Source organism: Zingiber officinale, chromosome 1B (genome assembly GCF_018446385.1).
Source record: "Zingiber officinale cultivar Zhangliang chromosome 1B, Zo_v1.1, whole genome shotgun sequence".
Classification (NCBI taxonomy): Eukaryota; Viridiplantae; Streptophyta; class Magnoliopsida; order Zingiberales; family Zingiberaceae; genus Zingiber; species Zingiber officinale.
In genome coordinates, this window is record NC_055986.1 from 125,572,437 (window position 1) to 125,585,234 (window position 12,798).

At 40.3% G+C, this 12,798-nt stretch overlaps 3 protein-coding genes across 3 annotated transcripts; all 3 read right to left on the bottom strand.

Moving 5' to 3' along the window:
- Nucleotides 1–813: 813 nt before the first annotated feature.
- On the bottom strand, nt 814–7,613 carry LOC121977345 (30S ribosomal protein S20, chloroplastic-like). The gene is made up of 3 exons (XM_042529931.1): nt 7,367–7,613; nt 7,097–7,269; nt 814–1,190 (listed from the first exon to the last, which is right to left on the bottom strand). The coding sequence occupies exons 1-3, from the start codon at nt 7,536–7,538 to the stop codon at nt 966–968; spliced, it is 570 nt and encodes a 189-aa protein (XP_042385865.1). The 5' UTR covers nt 7,539–7,613; the 3' UTR covers nt 814–965.
- A 497-nt stretch (nt 7,614–8,110) lies between these two features.
- LOC121977356 (multiprotein-bridging factor 1b-like) lies at nt 8,111–11,077 on the bottom strand. Its single transcript, XM_042529942.1, has 4 exons — nt 10,850–11,077; nt 10,667–10,750; nt 8,559–8,641; nt 8,111–8,443 (listed from the first exon to the last, which is right to left on the bottom strand). The coding sequence occupies exons 1-4, from the start codon at nt 10,989–10,991 to the stop codon at nt 8,324–8,326; spliced, it is 429 nt and encodes a 142-aa protein (XP_042385876.1). The 5' UTR covers nt 10,992–11,077; the 3' UTR covers nt 8,111–8,323.
- Nucleotides 11,078–11,503: 426 nt separating this feature from the next.
- LOC121977334 (putative SNAP25 homologous protein SNAP30) lies at nt 11,504–12,658 on the bottom strand. The gene is made up of 5 exons (XM_042529921.1): nt 12,320–12,658; nt 12,139–12,232; nt 11,947–12,065; nt 11,758–11,855; nt 11,504–11,676 (listed from the first exon to the last, which is right to left on the bottom strand). Exons 1-5 carry the CDS (start codon nt 12,656–12,658, stop codon nt 11,577–11,579), a joined length of 750 nt encoding a protein of 249 aa, XP_042385855.1. The 3' UTR covers nt 11,504–11,576.
- Nucleotides 12,659–12,798: the final 140 nt, after the last annotated feature.

Consider the following 12,798-nt stretch of genomic DNA (forward strand, 5'->3'; position numbering starts at 1 on the left):
GAGCCTATCCCATCTTTTGCCATCGCATCCTATCCCCGGGGGCTGATTCTCAAGTGCTTTGATATCGTAATGATTTGGATAAAATCTATTTGGTGCCATTAGATTAATTGCTTCAATTAGCACCAACATTAATGCTTAATACTTTCCTATGATAATATGAATCAAACATGCCCCCATAGGTTAAAGTGGATCTATTTGATTTAACTAATGAATTTAATAGAACTTCATCCAGTTCAATTACCAATTTAATTTTATCTTATGATAAAATTAAACTTATTAAATCTTCAACACGATAAAACATAGATAAAATTTCCTTTAAAATTCGAAGATATCACACACTTTAATAAACCTTAACCAAAATAAATGAATATATAAATCTAGCTAAAACTAGATCAAAATTTAAAAGTTGGATCAATTTAATTCAGTTTGAACGCTGAATTTGTCTTCAAATGTTAATTTCTAAATATTATTCGTAAAATATGAGTTTTGAGGGAAATGTATTTAAAAATAATATGCTAAAGAAAATCGTTATAACGTATACTTGCCCAACATAATTCTCAATTGCATACGATTTACCATTAAGAAATCGGCTTGCTTTAAATTGTTCCAGAATGAAGTTAACTGTATTATGCTTAGTGACAGCAGAAAGAGATCACTGATCGCCCTGGAGATGGTTTGGCAGTATCAATGAAAGCTCATGAAAAGTGGTTATGAGAACTCAGTATCAAAAAATAAAGGTTCTTTGTTCAATGATAAGGAAAGAGAATTATTTATATGGAATTAAAATTTTTATGTGGTTATGAGAGCTCAGGATTAGGATTAATCTCTTCTTCCAGTTGTTACTGTGTAGTTGTACACGGGATGGTAAAGCTTAAGCCAACTCCAAACATTCTTCACAAAGAAAATAACAGCTACAGCAAAAGATTGACCTTTCAGAAAAGGTTCATACTCCAAACTCCAAAACATTAGCTAGCTGCAGCTGGTACGTACCAGCCATGATGAATTTCCACTGCTTTCTTCCGCCTTGAAAGCCTAGACTTGCGACGATCCCCAGTATTTCTGTGTAAAGTGCCTACCCTAACAGCTTTGTCGATCACAGAAAAGGCCTCTGCGATGAGTTTTTCAATTGGGAGTAGCTCCTCGGATTGTGCATCACTTTTCTTCCTCAGCTCATCGAGGGATTCCAGCACCTAAAAAAGAAAAAAGAAATCAATTGTTTTGAGTTATAATTGTTTCTCTTCACTGTATGCAATGACAATTTACATGAGATAGCCACTACGTGCGAAAGAACACTGAATGATTTACAATTTACCGTCAAAAGCTAAAAGTTACAGCACCGAATAATCAAACTGTAAACGATGCCAAATACCTTCTCTATTAGTCAATTACATGAGAGCATCGACTGATTCGATGGTGGTGTTGCACCTAGGTGATCATTTTTGTCAGTGTTTATAATGGCGTGCATTTACCGTATCACCTACATAATTTCAGTGACACTGAAAATTACGCCTGCAAGATGCCCACCAAAGTCAGAATCGAGTCTGAAATAAGTCCAGACACAAGGTACCCAAACCACATTTAACAAGCACGTATCCTTAGTGAAGATCAAATTAAGGGTTTTAACGAGACACATACAGAAAATGTTTAGTAGTATTACAAGATGGCAACAGATTCACTATGTAACTGTTTCTTTTTGTTTGTTTGGCATAGTGTTGCTTTATTAAGCCAACGCATACATTCAGAACATTTTTTTAGTTATCTGATCTTTGAGATAATTAATTCTTGAAAGTTAAAATACATCTCACAACTTTGATGGTTTCAAAAGTTTTGTACTGCAAATAATACTAATATACAATGCATTGACCTGCCCTGACTCAAAAATGGTAAATTAATGTTTCAACAGGCAGACATTTTCCCAATCCCACTAGTTATATTACATATTTTAGACAATCAGCTGAACAATTGTCCTGCACATTGGCATAAAATTATCCCCACAAATTTTATGTTCCGCTAAGATATTAATGGCTAACTTGTCACCAGATGATCATCAACCGATGCTCTAACCAGTTAATGCCTTTATAATTCATAAATTAGGGTTTACTATGTCTTTGAATGTTGATTAGTGATTATTATGAGAAAGGGCAAGGCAAGCATGAAGAGAGGTATTGAAAGAATATGTTTTCACTACTTAAGAATAATGATACAAGGTGTATTTATATATATCATAAAGAGATAAAGATAAGGAAACATATACAAACAAGCCCCCTCAAGATGGTGGGCTCATAGAGACACCAATCTTGGAACAAAGGAGACGAAGTCGCGCACTAGGAAGTGGTTTTGTCAACGCATCAGCTAACTGGTCAGACGACGAGACATGAGAGACACGAACTTTACCACTCTGATCCAGTTCACGAACAAAATGATAATCCAAAGCAATGTGCTTCATGTGTGAGTGAAACACTGGATTTGCACAGAGATACATAGCTCCAATGTTATCGCAATAGATAGAGGCTGCAAAGGCCACAATGTCCACACCAAGTTCATTAAGAAAAGATCGAACCCATTGTAGTTCTGCAGCAGTAGAGGCAATGGCACGATATTCAGCCTCAGTAGACATCCGAGCAATAAAACCCTGCTTTTTGGAGCTCCAAGAAATTGGGTTGGAACCTAGGAACACAATAGAAGTACCAATGGACGTGCGATCATCAATATCACCAGCCCAATCTGCATCACAGTAGGCATGCAAAGAGAGAGAGGAGTGTCGTCGAAGAATCAGATTATAAGAGTGTGTACCATTAAGATAGCGTAGCAGACGCTTAATAGCCCAGTGAAAAGATGAGGGAGCATGCATAAACTGAGACAGTTTATTAACAGTAAAGGCAATATCTGGTCGAGTAAAAGAGAGATATTGCAGATTACTAATTGTTTGGCGATATAAAGTAGCGTCCGCAGGAGGGGAGCCATCAGAGAGGTGCAGAGATGCGGACATGGCCATAGGCGTTTGAACAGGTTTCGAATTCGCCATGTCGGTTTTAGTAAGAATATCAAGCAGATATTTCTTCTGAGAGAGACAAAAGCCCCCTGGAGAGGAAACAACTTCAACACCTAGAAAATAAGATAAAGTTCCCAAATCTTTAATAGAGAACCGAGCACCCGATTAATGAATCCCTGAAGGGCATCAGTATTATTCCCTGTAAGAATCAAATCATCGACATAGGCAAGTAGATACACAGTGATACCTCCAGAGTAGAAAATAAATAACGACGTATCAGCAAGAAAGGTCGTGAAGCCAACACTAAATAAAAAATGATGAAGTGCAGTGTACCAAGTGTGTGGCGCCTACTTAAGACCATAACTTGCTTTGTTCAATTTGCAAAATAAGATGGAAAATCAGAGTCAACAAACCCGAGCGGCTGAGCCATATAAACACAGTCACCCAACTGACCCTGAAGAAATGCATTATTCACATCCATCTGACAAAGAGCCCACCCTTTGAAAACAGCAAGGGACAAGAGAAAGCGGACAATAGCGGGTTTTGCCACAGGACTGAAAGTGTCAGTGTAATCAAGACTTGGGCGCTGATGGAATCCCTTAGCAACTAGACGAGCCTTGTAGCGGTCAACAGAGCCATCAAACTTTCGCTTAAGCCAAAACACCCACTTACAACCAATGACATTCTGATTGATATCAGACGGAACAAGATCCCAAGTTCCATTACGAAGGAGAGCATCGAACTCCTCAGACATGGCCGCACACCAGCGGGGATCCTTGAGAGCCACAGTATGTGTTGTAGGTTCAGACAGAGTAGTGTCAATGATAGCGGTGAGACCAAAGCGAGGATGAGGCTTGAAAACATTGTTTTTGGAATGTATCACCATAGGATGGGTGTTAGTGCTAGGAGCGGGCTGAATTAGAGGAGTAGGTGCGTGTGGAGCTATTGCTGCGGCTGGCACGGCAGGCGAAGGTTTAGCAAGGAGAGGTTCAGCAGGTGGAGATTCAGTAGGGACTGGCCGGTGAACAATTGGTGATACGAGGCATGGGTTAAAGGAGGAAATAGGTGAAGAATCAACAACACGGGAATCCTCCAGAGGCATACTATGCAGTGCTTCAGGAAAGAGTCCAGCACTAAAACCACCACTAGCAAAAGGAAACTCAGACTCGACAAAAATCACATTACGAGAGATAAATTTTTCCAGAAGAGAACTCATAGCACAAATAGACACTCTGCATAAGAGAGTAACCAAGGAAGACACAGGGTAAAGAACGATGTGCAAGTTTATGAGAAGCATAGGGACGAGGCCAGGGGTAGCAGAGACAACCAAAAATACGTAAGTTTGGAGAGATTTGGCATGGAGGCAAAGAGACACTCAAAGGAAGATTTATAGGAAAGATTGTGTTTAGGTAATCGATTAATAAGATAGGTGGCAGTGGCAAAGGCAAAAGGCTAGAACTGAGTAGGAACAGATGTCTGATGAAGAAGTGCAAGATTGGTTTCGACAATATGGCGATGACCGCGTTCAGAGAAACCATTGTGTTCAGGAGTATGAGTGGTCAGGTGAGAGATTCCGTGCAAACTAAGAAATTCTTTGAGTGCAAGAAACTCTCCACCATTATCAGTATATAAGGTGAGGATAGGACGATTAAACCGTTTCTCAACAAGAGACTTAAAACACCGTAATACAAAAAGGACGTCCGATTTGCATTTTAAGGGATATAACCAAATACATTTACTATGATGATCAACAAATATAACATAATATTTATATCCATCACATGAGAGAACCGGAGAAGTCCAAACATCAAAAAATATTAGATCAAGCGGAAATTGCGAAGAGAGCAATGGGTCATGAAAAGGTAATTTATGACTCTTATTGCATTGACAAGAATTACAATAAAAATGACGAACTGAAGAAGCAGAGCAAGACAACGATTTAGACACGACTAACTGACATAAGACTCGACCCAGACGACTATGCCAAACAGGGAGAGAAATGACAAAAGAAGAAAGCGCCAGTGGTAGAGAAGAAATGGACGCAGACCAAAAATAGACATTGTCTTTAAGTTAGACCTTGATGGATAATAGCCCCCATACGAGGATCCTTCACCTGAAAACCAGAGAAAGAGAAAATAACAATGACATCATTAGTTTTACAGAGTTGGGAGACGGACAAAAGGTTCTTATTAATTGATGGAACACAAAGGGCATTGGGAAACTTCAAAGAAGAAGGGGTAGAGGGTGGTAAGAGACAACCTGTGTGAGTAATGGGAAGTCAAACGCCATCACCAACAACACCACCATCAGAACCAACATATGGAGCATGCAAAGAGAGATTTGAGAGGTCAAAAGTCACATGATGGGTAGCGCCAAAGTCAATGATACAATCAGACGAACAGGGTGATGTCATAGTGTATGCAGCGGCCGACGAAGTAGACGGTCCATAGACAGCACGATATGAGCCAGTGAGAGGCATAGGGGTGGGAGCGGGTTGATACAAAAAATCAGGACAGAGCCGAGCAGAATGACCTTGATGACTGCACGACTAACAACGTCCAAGATAGGGGCGTGAGACACGCTGAACAACGCCCTACATGTGTGGCTGCTGCCGCAGTTGAGAGGACCATGGACCAATGGGATGAGCACCATTGGGTGGATGAGCCGCATCAGGTGGATAAGGTTGTCCGCGTGAAGAGGGAGAAACAGGGTGAGCGGTTGCCAGGAGAGTGATTTGTGTATCCCTACGAGCAGCAAGATGAGCTTCATGATTGAGGAGCTTCTCATGGAGTTCCTCAAACGAGATTGCAGTGTCTCGAGCTTGAATGGCATGTGCGAGTTCCTTATAGTCATCATCAAGACCATGAAGAACTTTGATGGTGAGATCTTCAATGTCAAGAGGAGCATTCATGAGCGCCAATTCATCAAACTTAGATTTGATAAACTACATAAATTCAGTGATAGATTGAGAGCCTTTAACTGGATTGCGAAGTTGTGTTTTGAGTTGTGTAATACGACCACGAGAGGGCGTGCTATAAGTGAAAGCAAGAGTGTTCCAGGCATCACAAGATGTGCGAGCAGCAATGAACGGAATTAAGGATGGAGAAAGAGATCCAATAATAACATTTAGTATGAGTTGATCTTGACAGATCCAAGCATGATATGCAAGATTAGGAGTCTGAATACCGTCGACAATATGTAGTTTGTCTGGACAGGGGTGAGAACCATCAACAAAGCCAAGTAGATCATGACCAGTGAGGAGGGTCATGAACTGTAGATGCCATGAAAGATAGTTGGATGAAGTCAGCTTCAAGGGCACATGAGCAGCAACATTGAAGGAGATCGGGGCAGTCGCAGGTGCAGCCGTAGTAGCAATTGCTTGAGAGAGAGGGTAGGCGGCAACAACGGAGACGGCGACGGAGATGACAACTACTACTAGGCGTGGATAGAGTTAGGGTTTGTGGCGTAGGCCTGAGGCTCTGATACCATGAAGAGAGGTATTGAAAGAATATGTTTTCACTACTTAAGAATAATGATACAAGGTGTATTTATATACATCATAAAGAGATAAAGATAAGGAAACATATACAAAAGATATCCTAATATTTATGCACCATATATTCCAAGATATCCTAATAATTGCAAGATATCCATAATAAAGCAATCCAACCCCTTCCATAGTTTTCTCTAGTGAGTTAGCATTCAAATATGTCAGAGATTTGAGTAAGAAATGGAAAAGACAGTCAGTGTCTGATGAGTTCATTTTGCTGCAATGTGAGAAACTATTAACTGCAAGTAGTGAAATTTGCCTCGAGAAACCTTTCCGAGGAAGTACACAGGCCCTTAAACATGCAACATCTATGACCAAGCTAACAGAGAGTATCATCAAAAATGGATTAATCCAAGAAAACATACGGCAATATGAGGAGAGCATCCAAGGAAAAAAAAAAAAAACTGCGAACGAGTGTACTGTAGTAGCAAGCTAAATTAGAAGTAAAGAAAACGAATATAGTCGCAGTAATACGATCCTTCATTCAATGTAGGATTTTATTGAAAACAGCACATAAAGTAAACAACACCATTCAAGTAAAGCAGAAGATGGACCTTTTTCATTCTAGTCCGGATCTCGGATTTTCGGGCCTTGTTGTAGATCCGGCGCTTCTCGCCCTGACGAGCCCTCTTGGTCGCGGAGTCGTATTTCTTAGGCGCCGCCTCGCAGACAACAGTGGGCCTTCCCGGCGGAGGCGCCCTGCGTTTCTCCACCGCGCTCAGAAGGCCTTGGGGACGATCACCGCAACCCTAAAAACCGTCAATCTCACTCGAACAAAGAAATACCAGAGATTCGGTGTAGCAAGGCGAAGAGAAAAAAGTTACCGGGAGGGAAAGCGGCGAGGGAGAGAGTAGAGGCGAAGGCGAGGGGGCACTTGGAGCGGCGGATAGACGTGCCGGCGCTTCTGCTGGTGATTAGGAAGGAGGAAGGGCAGGGTTGGACCTTGTAAGGAAGAATAAGGCACGAAGAAGAAGCAGCAGCAGCCACCGCGGCCATGGCTTTCGTTCTGCTTTGCTTCCCTTACCAAAACGTCCCCTTGCTATCTTATTCTCTTATCTATCTACAAATTGCAGCATTTCATGTGGATAAAGAGTCACAAGAACACAATCAATCGCAACCGTCCGATCTGGAGATCGTGGCCAATGGACGACAGTGTTTTAAACCCGAATCTGCAAATGAACCAAGGATTCCGCCGGTTCGTGATTTTAATCATCTTACGTTGTGTTTACTCACCAAATAAAATGGTTAATTTTTATAATTCCGTCTTTAATTTTTCCCCTTTATTTTGGCTGGGAAATAAAGAAAATATAATGTAAACTATCTAATAACCATAAACAAACAATTAATATTTGATTCCATGCATATAAATCAGAAAAAAAAAAATAAAGAAAAAAATTCATTTACATATTATTTATTCATAAGACTAGCACGCGGCAATCAACCGTTCCAAATGCTTATTTATTCTCAAGATGTAACGGAGTTATCATATGCACACTTTCAAAGCAGTCGAGAATGTTCTGGAATACCATAACTCCAAAAGAGCATCAAAGCCAAATAAAAGAAGAAAATGAAGGCAAGAAGACAGTCATAATACTTTATCAACGCAATTTGAAACTTGGGTCGTCATAATACTCACTGGCAACGGTACCGAATGCCAAGACACTTGGACATCACATGCATTTGACAAACGAAATAGAAGATGAACAACTACATGCAGCATATTAAACACCCTCCTCGTAGACTTCTGATCACAGGTTGGATGCTGCTGGGCTGGGCATCCGTTATTTTTTACCTCGGAGTTTTGTCCCGAGCACCCTTTCCAGTTTGGTAATGATCTGTTGATTTGGAATAGCCTTTCCGGTCTCATAGTCTTGGATAATTTGGGGTTTCTCGTTGATTAGCTGACACAAATAGGAATGACTCAGTTAGAAATGATAGAAACATTAAACTGATGTTTTGCATCGGTTCTAATCTGCCTTTGTAGAAATGGTGGCTTGCTTCGCAAAGAGAGCATACCTGTGCAAGTTGAGCCTGGGTCAACTTCTTGGCCAGACGAGCTTGCATGATGTTCTTCTTCAGTTCAGTCGACACACGCTCATCTTGTTGAATAGGATAAAAAGGTCAGGAGCCGGAATTGGGTCATGACAATAACAGTAGAATTCAATAATGTAACAAAATGAATGAGGAATCACTAACAAATCTCCACATGAAAAACCAACCAACTACTGACTTGAGACTAGATTTCTGGAATGTCATTATTGCTCATATTTACTTTTTTATTTAGAAACAAAACTATTATCGAACGCAGCAATGAAGATCTCACAGATACAGACTGAAACGTTGTGCAGTAGCACATCTTACATCTATAATGGATTGTTTACTTGGGTGAACTGAATGAATTAATAGAATAAGGAAAAGAAACACAGTAAAGCTCATAGGAGGTCATTTTTATATCCAAAGCCTATCAAACTAAGTAAACAAGCAATATACATTCATCCAAATCTTGTCAGCGACCCATTTGAATTTCAATGAGGACCAATATAAATCAACTTCCGGAACAATTTCACTAATCCAGGATGATCATTTTTCTTTGTATATGATAAATCAACTTCCGGAGCAATTTCACTAATCCAGGATGATCATTTTTTTTTGTATATGATAAATCAACTTCTGGTACAATTTAATTATCTGGGAAACCCCATATGTGTGTATAAAGTACATAAGCCACGGGAAAGAAACAAGCATATAATGGAATTATACCAGAAAAAGTGGAATGCCTATTCTTGAAAACATTGGTAAGCCACTAACAGTATAGAAAATCCCTGACAAATTGTATGGGTTTTACAGGAGGATCTAATGCTGATAGCAAACAAAGGAAGTGGGAAAACTTAATAATGGAAGTCAAGCTTATATGCTGTGGCCAGCTATTGTTCGCATGATCCATACACTACCAATGATGATCCAACAACTTAGGTTAACCCTAATCATTCCATGGACACAATGCCGCACTTTAGTTGACTTACAGAATGAATGAAAATACAAAAAAGTTAAGTTTCATGTGGAACTGAAGCATGCCTTTGAAACTAGTACAAGACTACTCAAAATGTTTTTAAGGTGGTGGATCAACATGAAAGTTCATTGATAGAAGCAAAAAAGGGGGAAAAAAAATCAAAACCAAGATAAAGAATTAATGATTGTTTGATGTTAAAAATTTTACTTAGTTAAATACTCCTAAGCTGTAATTATGCAATTAAAACTTGCAAGTTTATGGGTTAGAAGAACAGATGAATGGTGCTACCAAAAAGTTGCTTGTAAGTTTCAATTAGAGACTTAGAACCTGACAAATTCAAAATTATAATATCATGCCCGATTACATAAACTTTATAACCAAATAATGACATGTTTGAAAAATTAAATCAATTCCACTATCCAGCATGCATCCAATTGTAAATCAGGAAATGAATTACTTGAATGACTAAAAAGATGAAAAAGAGGTCATCCACAGTTTAGATTCTACCCTTGAAAAATACCTTTAACTTCTATGTTACATACTGACTAGAATTTATGATTGAGGTTCCTCTAATAGAGGAAGGAAATGGATATGATTAATCAAACACAAATTAATCGCAAAAAAGTGAAGAGTACATGGGACAGTTGAGATTTTATTGAGCGGAACAAAGAAATTGAAGATTTCTCTTCCATAATCTAGAAAATGATCTTGAACATTACATTCATTCATGCTTATATGCTGTGGCCAGCTATGGCTCGCATGATCCTTTGACAGAGAAGACCAATATCTCTGCCCATTCAGGACTTGGATTGCTTGACAAAGCTTGTAAAGATGCTAAATGACAATGGAAAGTTTGAAAAGCGAAATGAGTGCACAGTGAACCAAGACGAAACAAAAAAGAAATTGACAATCAGTATGGTTCCCCCACAATCTAATAAACTGCAGTCGATTATGCCCATCCAAGCCCAATTCTTGAGAGACCGACAACTATGGAAAGCTGGTCTCCAGCTACCAACGAAATCCTAATTATCCAACTTATAAATGAAGAAAAACATAAAAACCAGAATAAAAACAAGCCACTTCCGAAGACAAAGATCAAATATTGAAAACTCACGAGAAAGATTCTCTGTTTCATCGTCAAGTTTCCTCGTGTTCAGGGACGTGCCGCTAGAAGCAGCTTTGTTCGTACCAGCATTAGCTGCAAAAAAACGTCCAAAAAAATTTACCAAAACTCAAGAAAACCAATTAGTAAGGTCAGATGGATCTCGGCATATCGTTCCCACGAAGGGAAGCATACACTTCTTGACGGTCTCGATCTCAGCACCGCTTCGACGGGCGGCGTTGACGGCCTTCTCGTCCTTCTTTGCCGCAGCGGTGGGAGCCTTCTTGCGAATCACGACGGGCTCCCAATCCTGGGTGAACGGTCCAGTCCCAGACATCGATCCAATCTTCGCTCTTGCGAGCTCCTGAGAATGATTAGGGTGGAGCGGAAAAGGCAGGAAGGGTCGACGAAAAGGCGACTCGTAAAGATTCTAGGAATGGATACGTTCTTATCGTCCCGTGACTTATTGGTCTTGGATATTTATTGGGCCTCCGATAAATAACGCAGGGCCCAGAACAGACTTTCTTTCCCCCCGCCATTTCTCTCCTGCGCCGACTCCGCCGACGCCGACGCCGACGTCTGATCCACCAAACTCCGCTCCCCGTCCCATCCAGGCGTTTCTTTGATCCCCACTCCACCCTCCTGCTTTGCTTCTTAATTATCTATAAGATCCAAATTTTCATTCATAAACATTTCGATTCATACAGTTTTTCAAACTACTATTCTTGCTCCTCGAAGCTCTGTTTTCAATCGATATCGAATCAGCTTTCGAAACATCAAACTGCAAAAATAAAATTACACAAGGAAAAACATTCCAGTGATACAAAACGAGATGTTATCGCACACCAAACCAAAGAGGCTCGAGTTCGAGATAATACAGAAATCTCCAGAAAAAATATAAAATAATAATAATATTTGAAACTTATTTCCCTAGTATCTTTCGAGCACGTTGATTAGCTCCTTTCACTCGAGAATTGAGCTCATCCACATCATCCTGCAACCCATCCAAAGCCTTGTTTTGTCTGTTTCATGCACACTCCATTAGCAAACAAAAGCTTGGGACAGGAAGAAGAAGAAGAAGAACTCTGAAATATATCTCTAACCTTTCGATCTCAGAACCCATGTCGACAGCCATGCCCTTCAGCTGCCCCAGGACGTCGCTTAGATCATCAAGCCCATCGTCTTGTTTAGACTTTTCAATCTACAACAAAGACAGGCCTATTAATCCAACAGCGTTCCATGGCTGGAGAGCCACTTTCATGTGGAAATTGGAATCGAGTGAAACCACAAACCTGAACTTTGTCCATTGCCGATGTGGGTTCAGCATACTCTCGTGGGTTTGATTGTCCCTTTCCATTGGAAGACAAGCCTAACTTGTCCCGTTGTTCCTTGGTCGCCTTCGATGAATTATCTGAGCATTGAACTGACAACTTAAGAGCAAAGATCGAATGAAAGAATTCAAAGTCGAGTGCTGAATTAAGTACCTGCTGTGACTGCAGGGCCCTTGATCTCTTTGGTCTTTTTTGGCTTCCATGGCATCGAGAAAAAGCCCCCAAGGCTCCCTAGCAGTGACTCGCCCTACAAAACAAACATTCAAACAGTCTGTCTTAAGGCGGGAAATAGAAGTGTATGGTGATTGATGGCAATGCGAAGCAAAGAGGATACTCGACTAAGATCCTTATCGATGGTGACACAAATTTCATGCGTTCGGTTGATCTGATCTCCTTGTTGATGCAGCATAGTGAGTGTGTTGGATGCATCTTCCTTTATGATCTCCGCAATCTTGAGACAATCGTTAACTTTGCTTGTTGTTTCTTCGGCCTTGTAAGCGGCATACTTCTCGAGTTCCTGCACGGATTGGTTCTCGAACCCGCCGGTGTCGCTGAAGTCATTCTTGTACTTGTTTCTAGCATCCTTGGAAGGAGGTTTATAAAGTTCAGTATCTGAATCGGAATCAAAAGGATCGGCTGCGCGACCTTGCTTTGGAACTTTAGAGACTGGCATTTTGATCGGGTTGAATTTGAGAAAATTCGATTTAAAAGAGTAAGAAAAAAAAATAGAATGTGATGGAAAAAGAGGTCTTGCCTCCTCCCCTCTTCCACTTTATCCTCTTCCTCTGGCAATTGGATTTATAACAGAAAAGA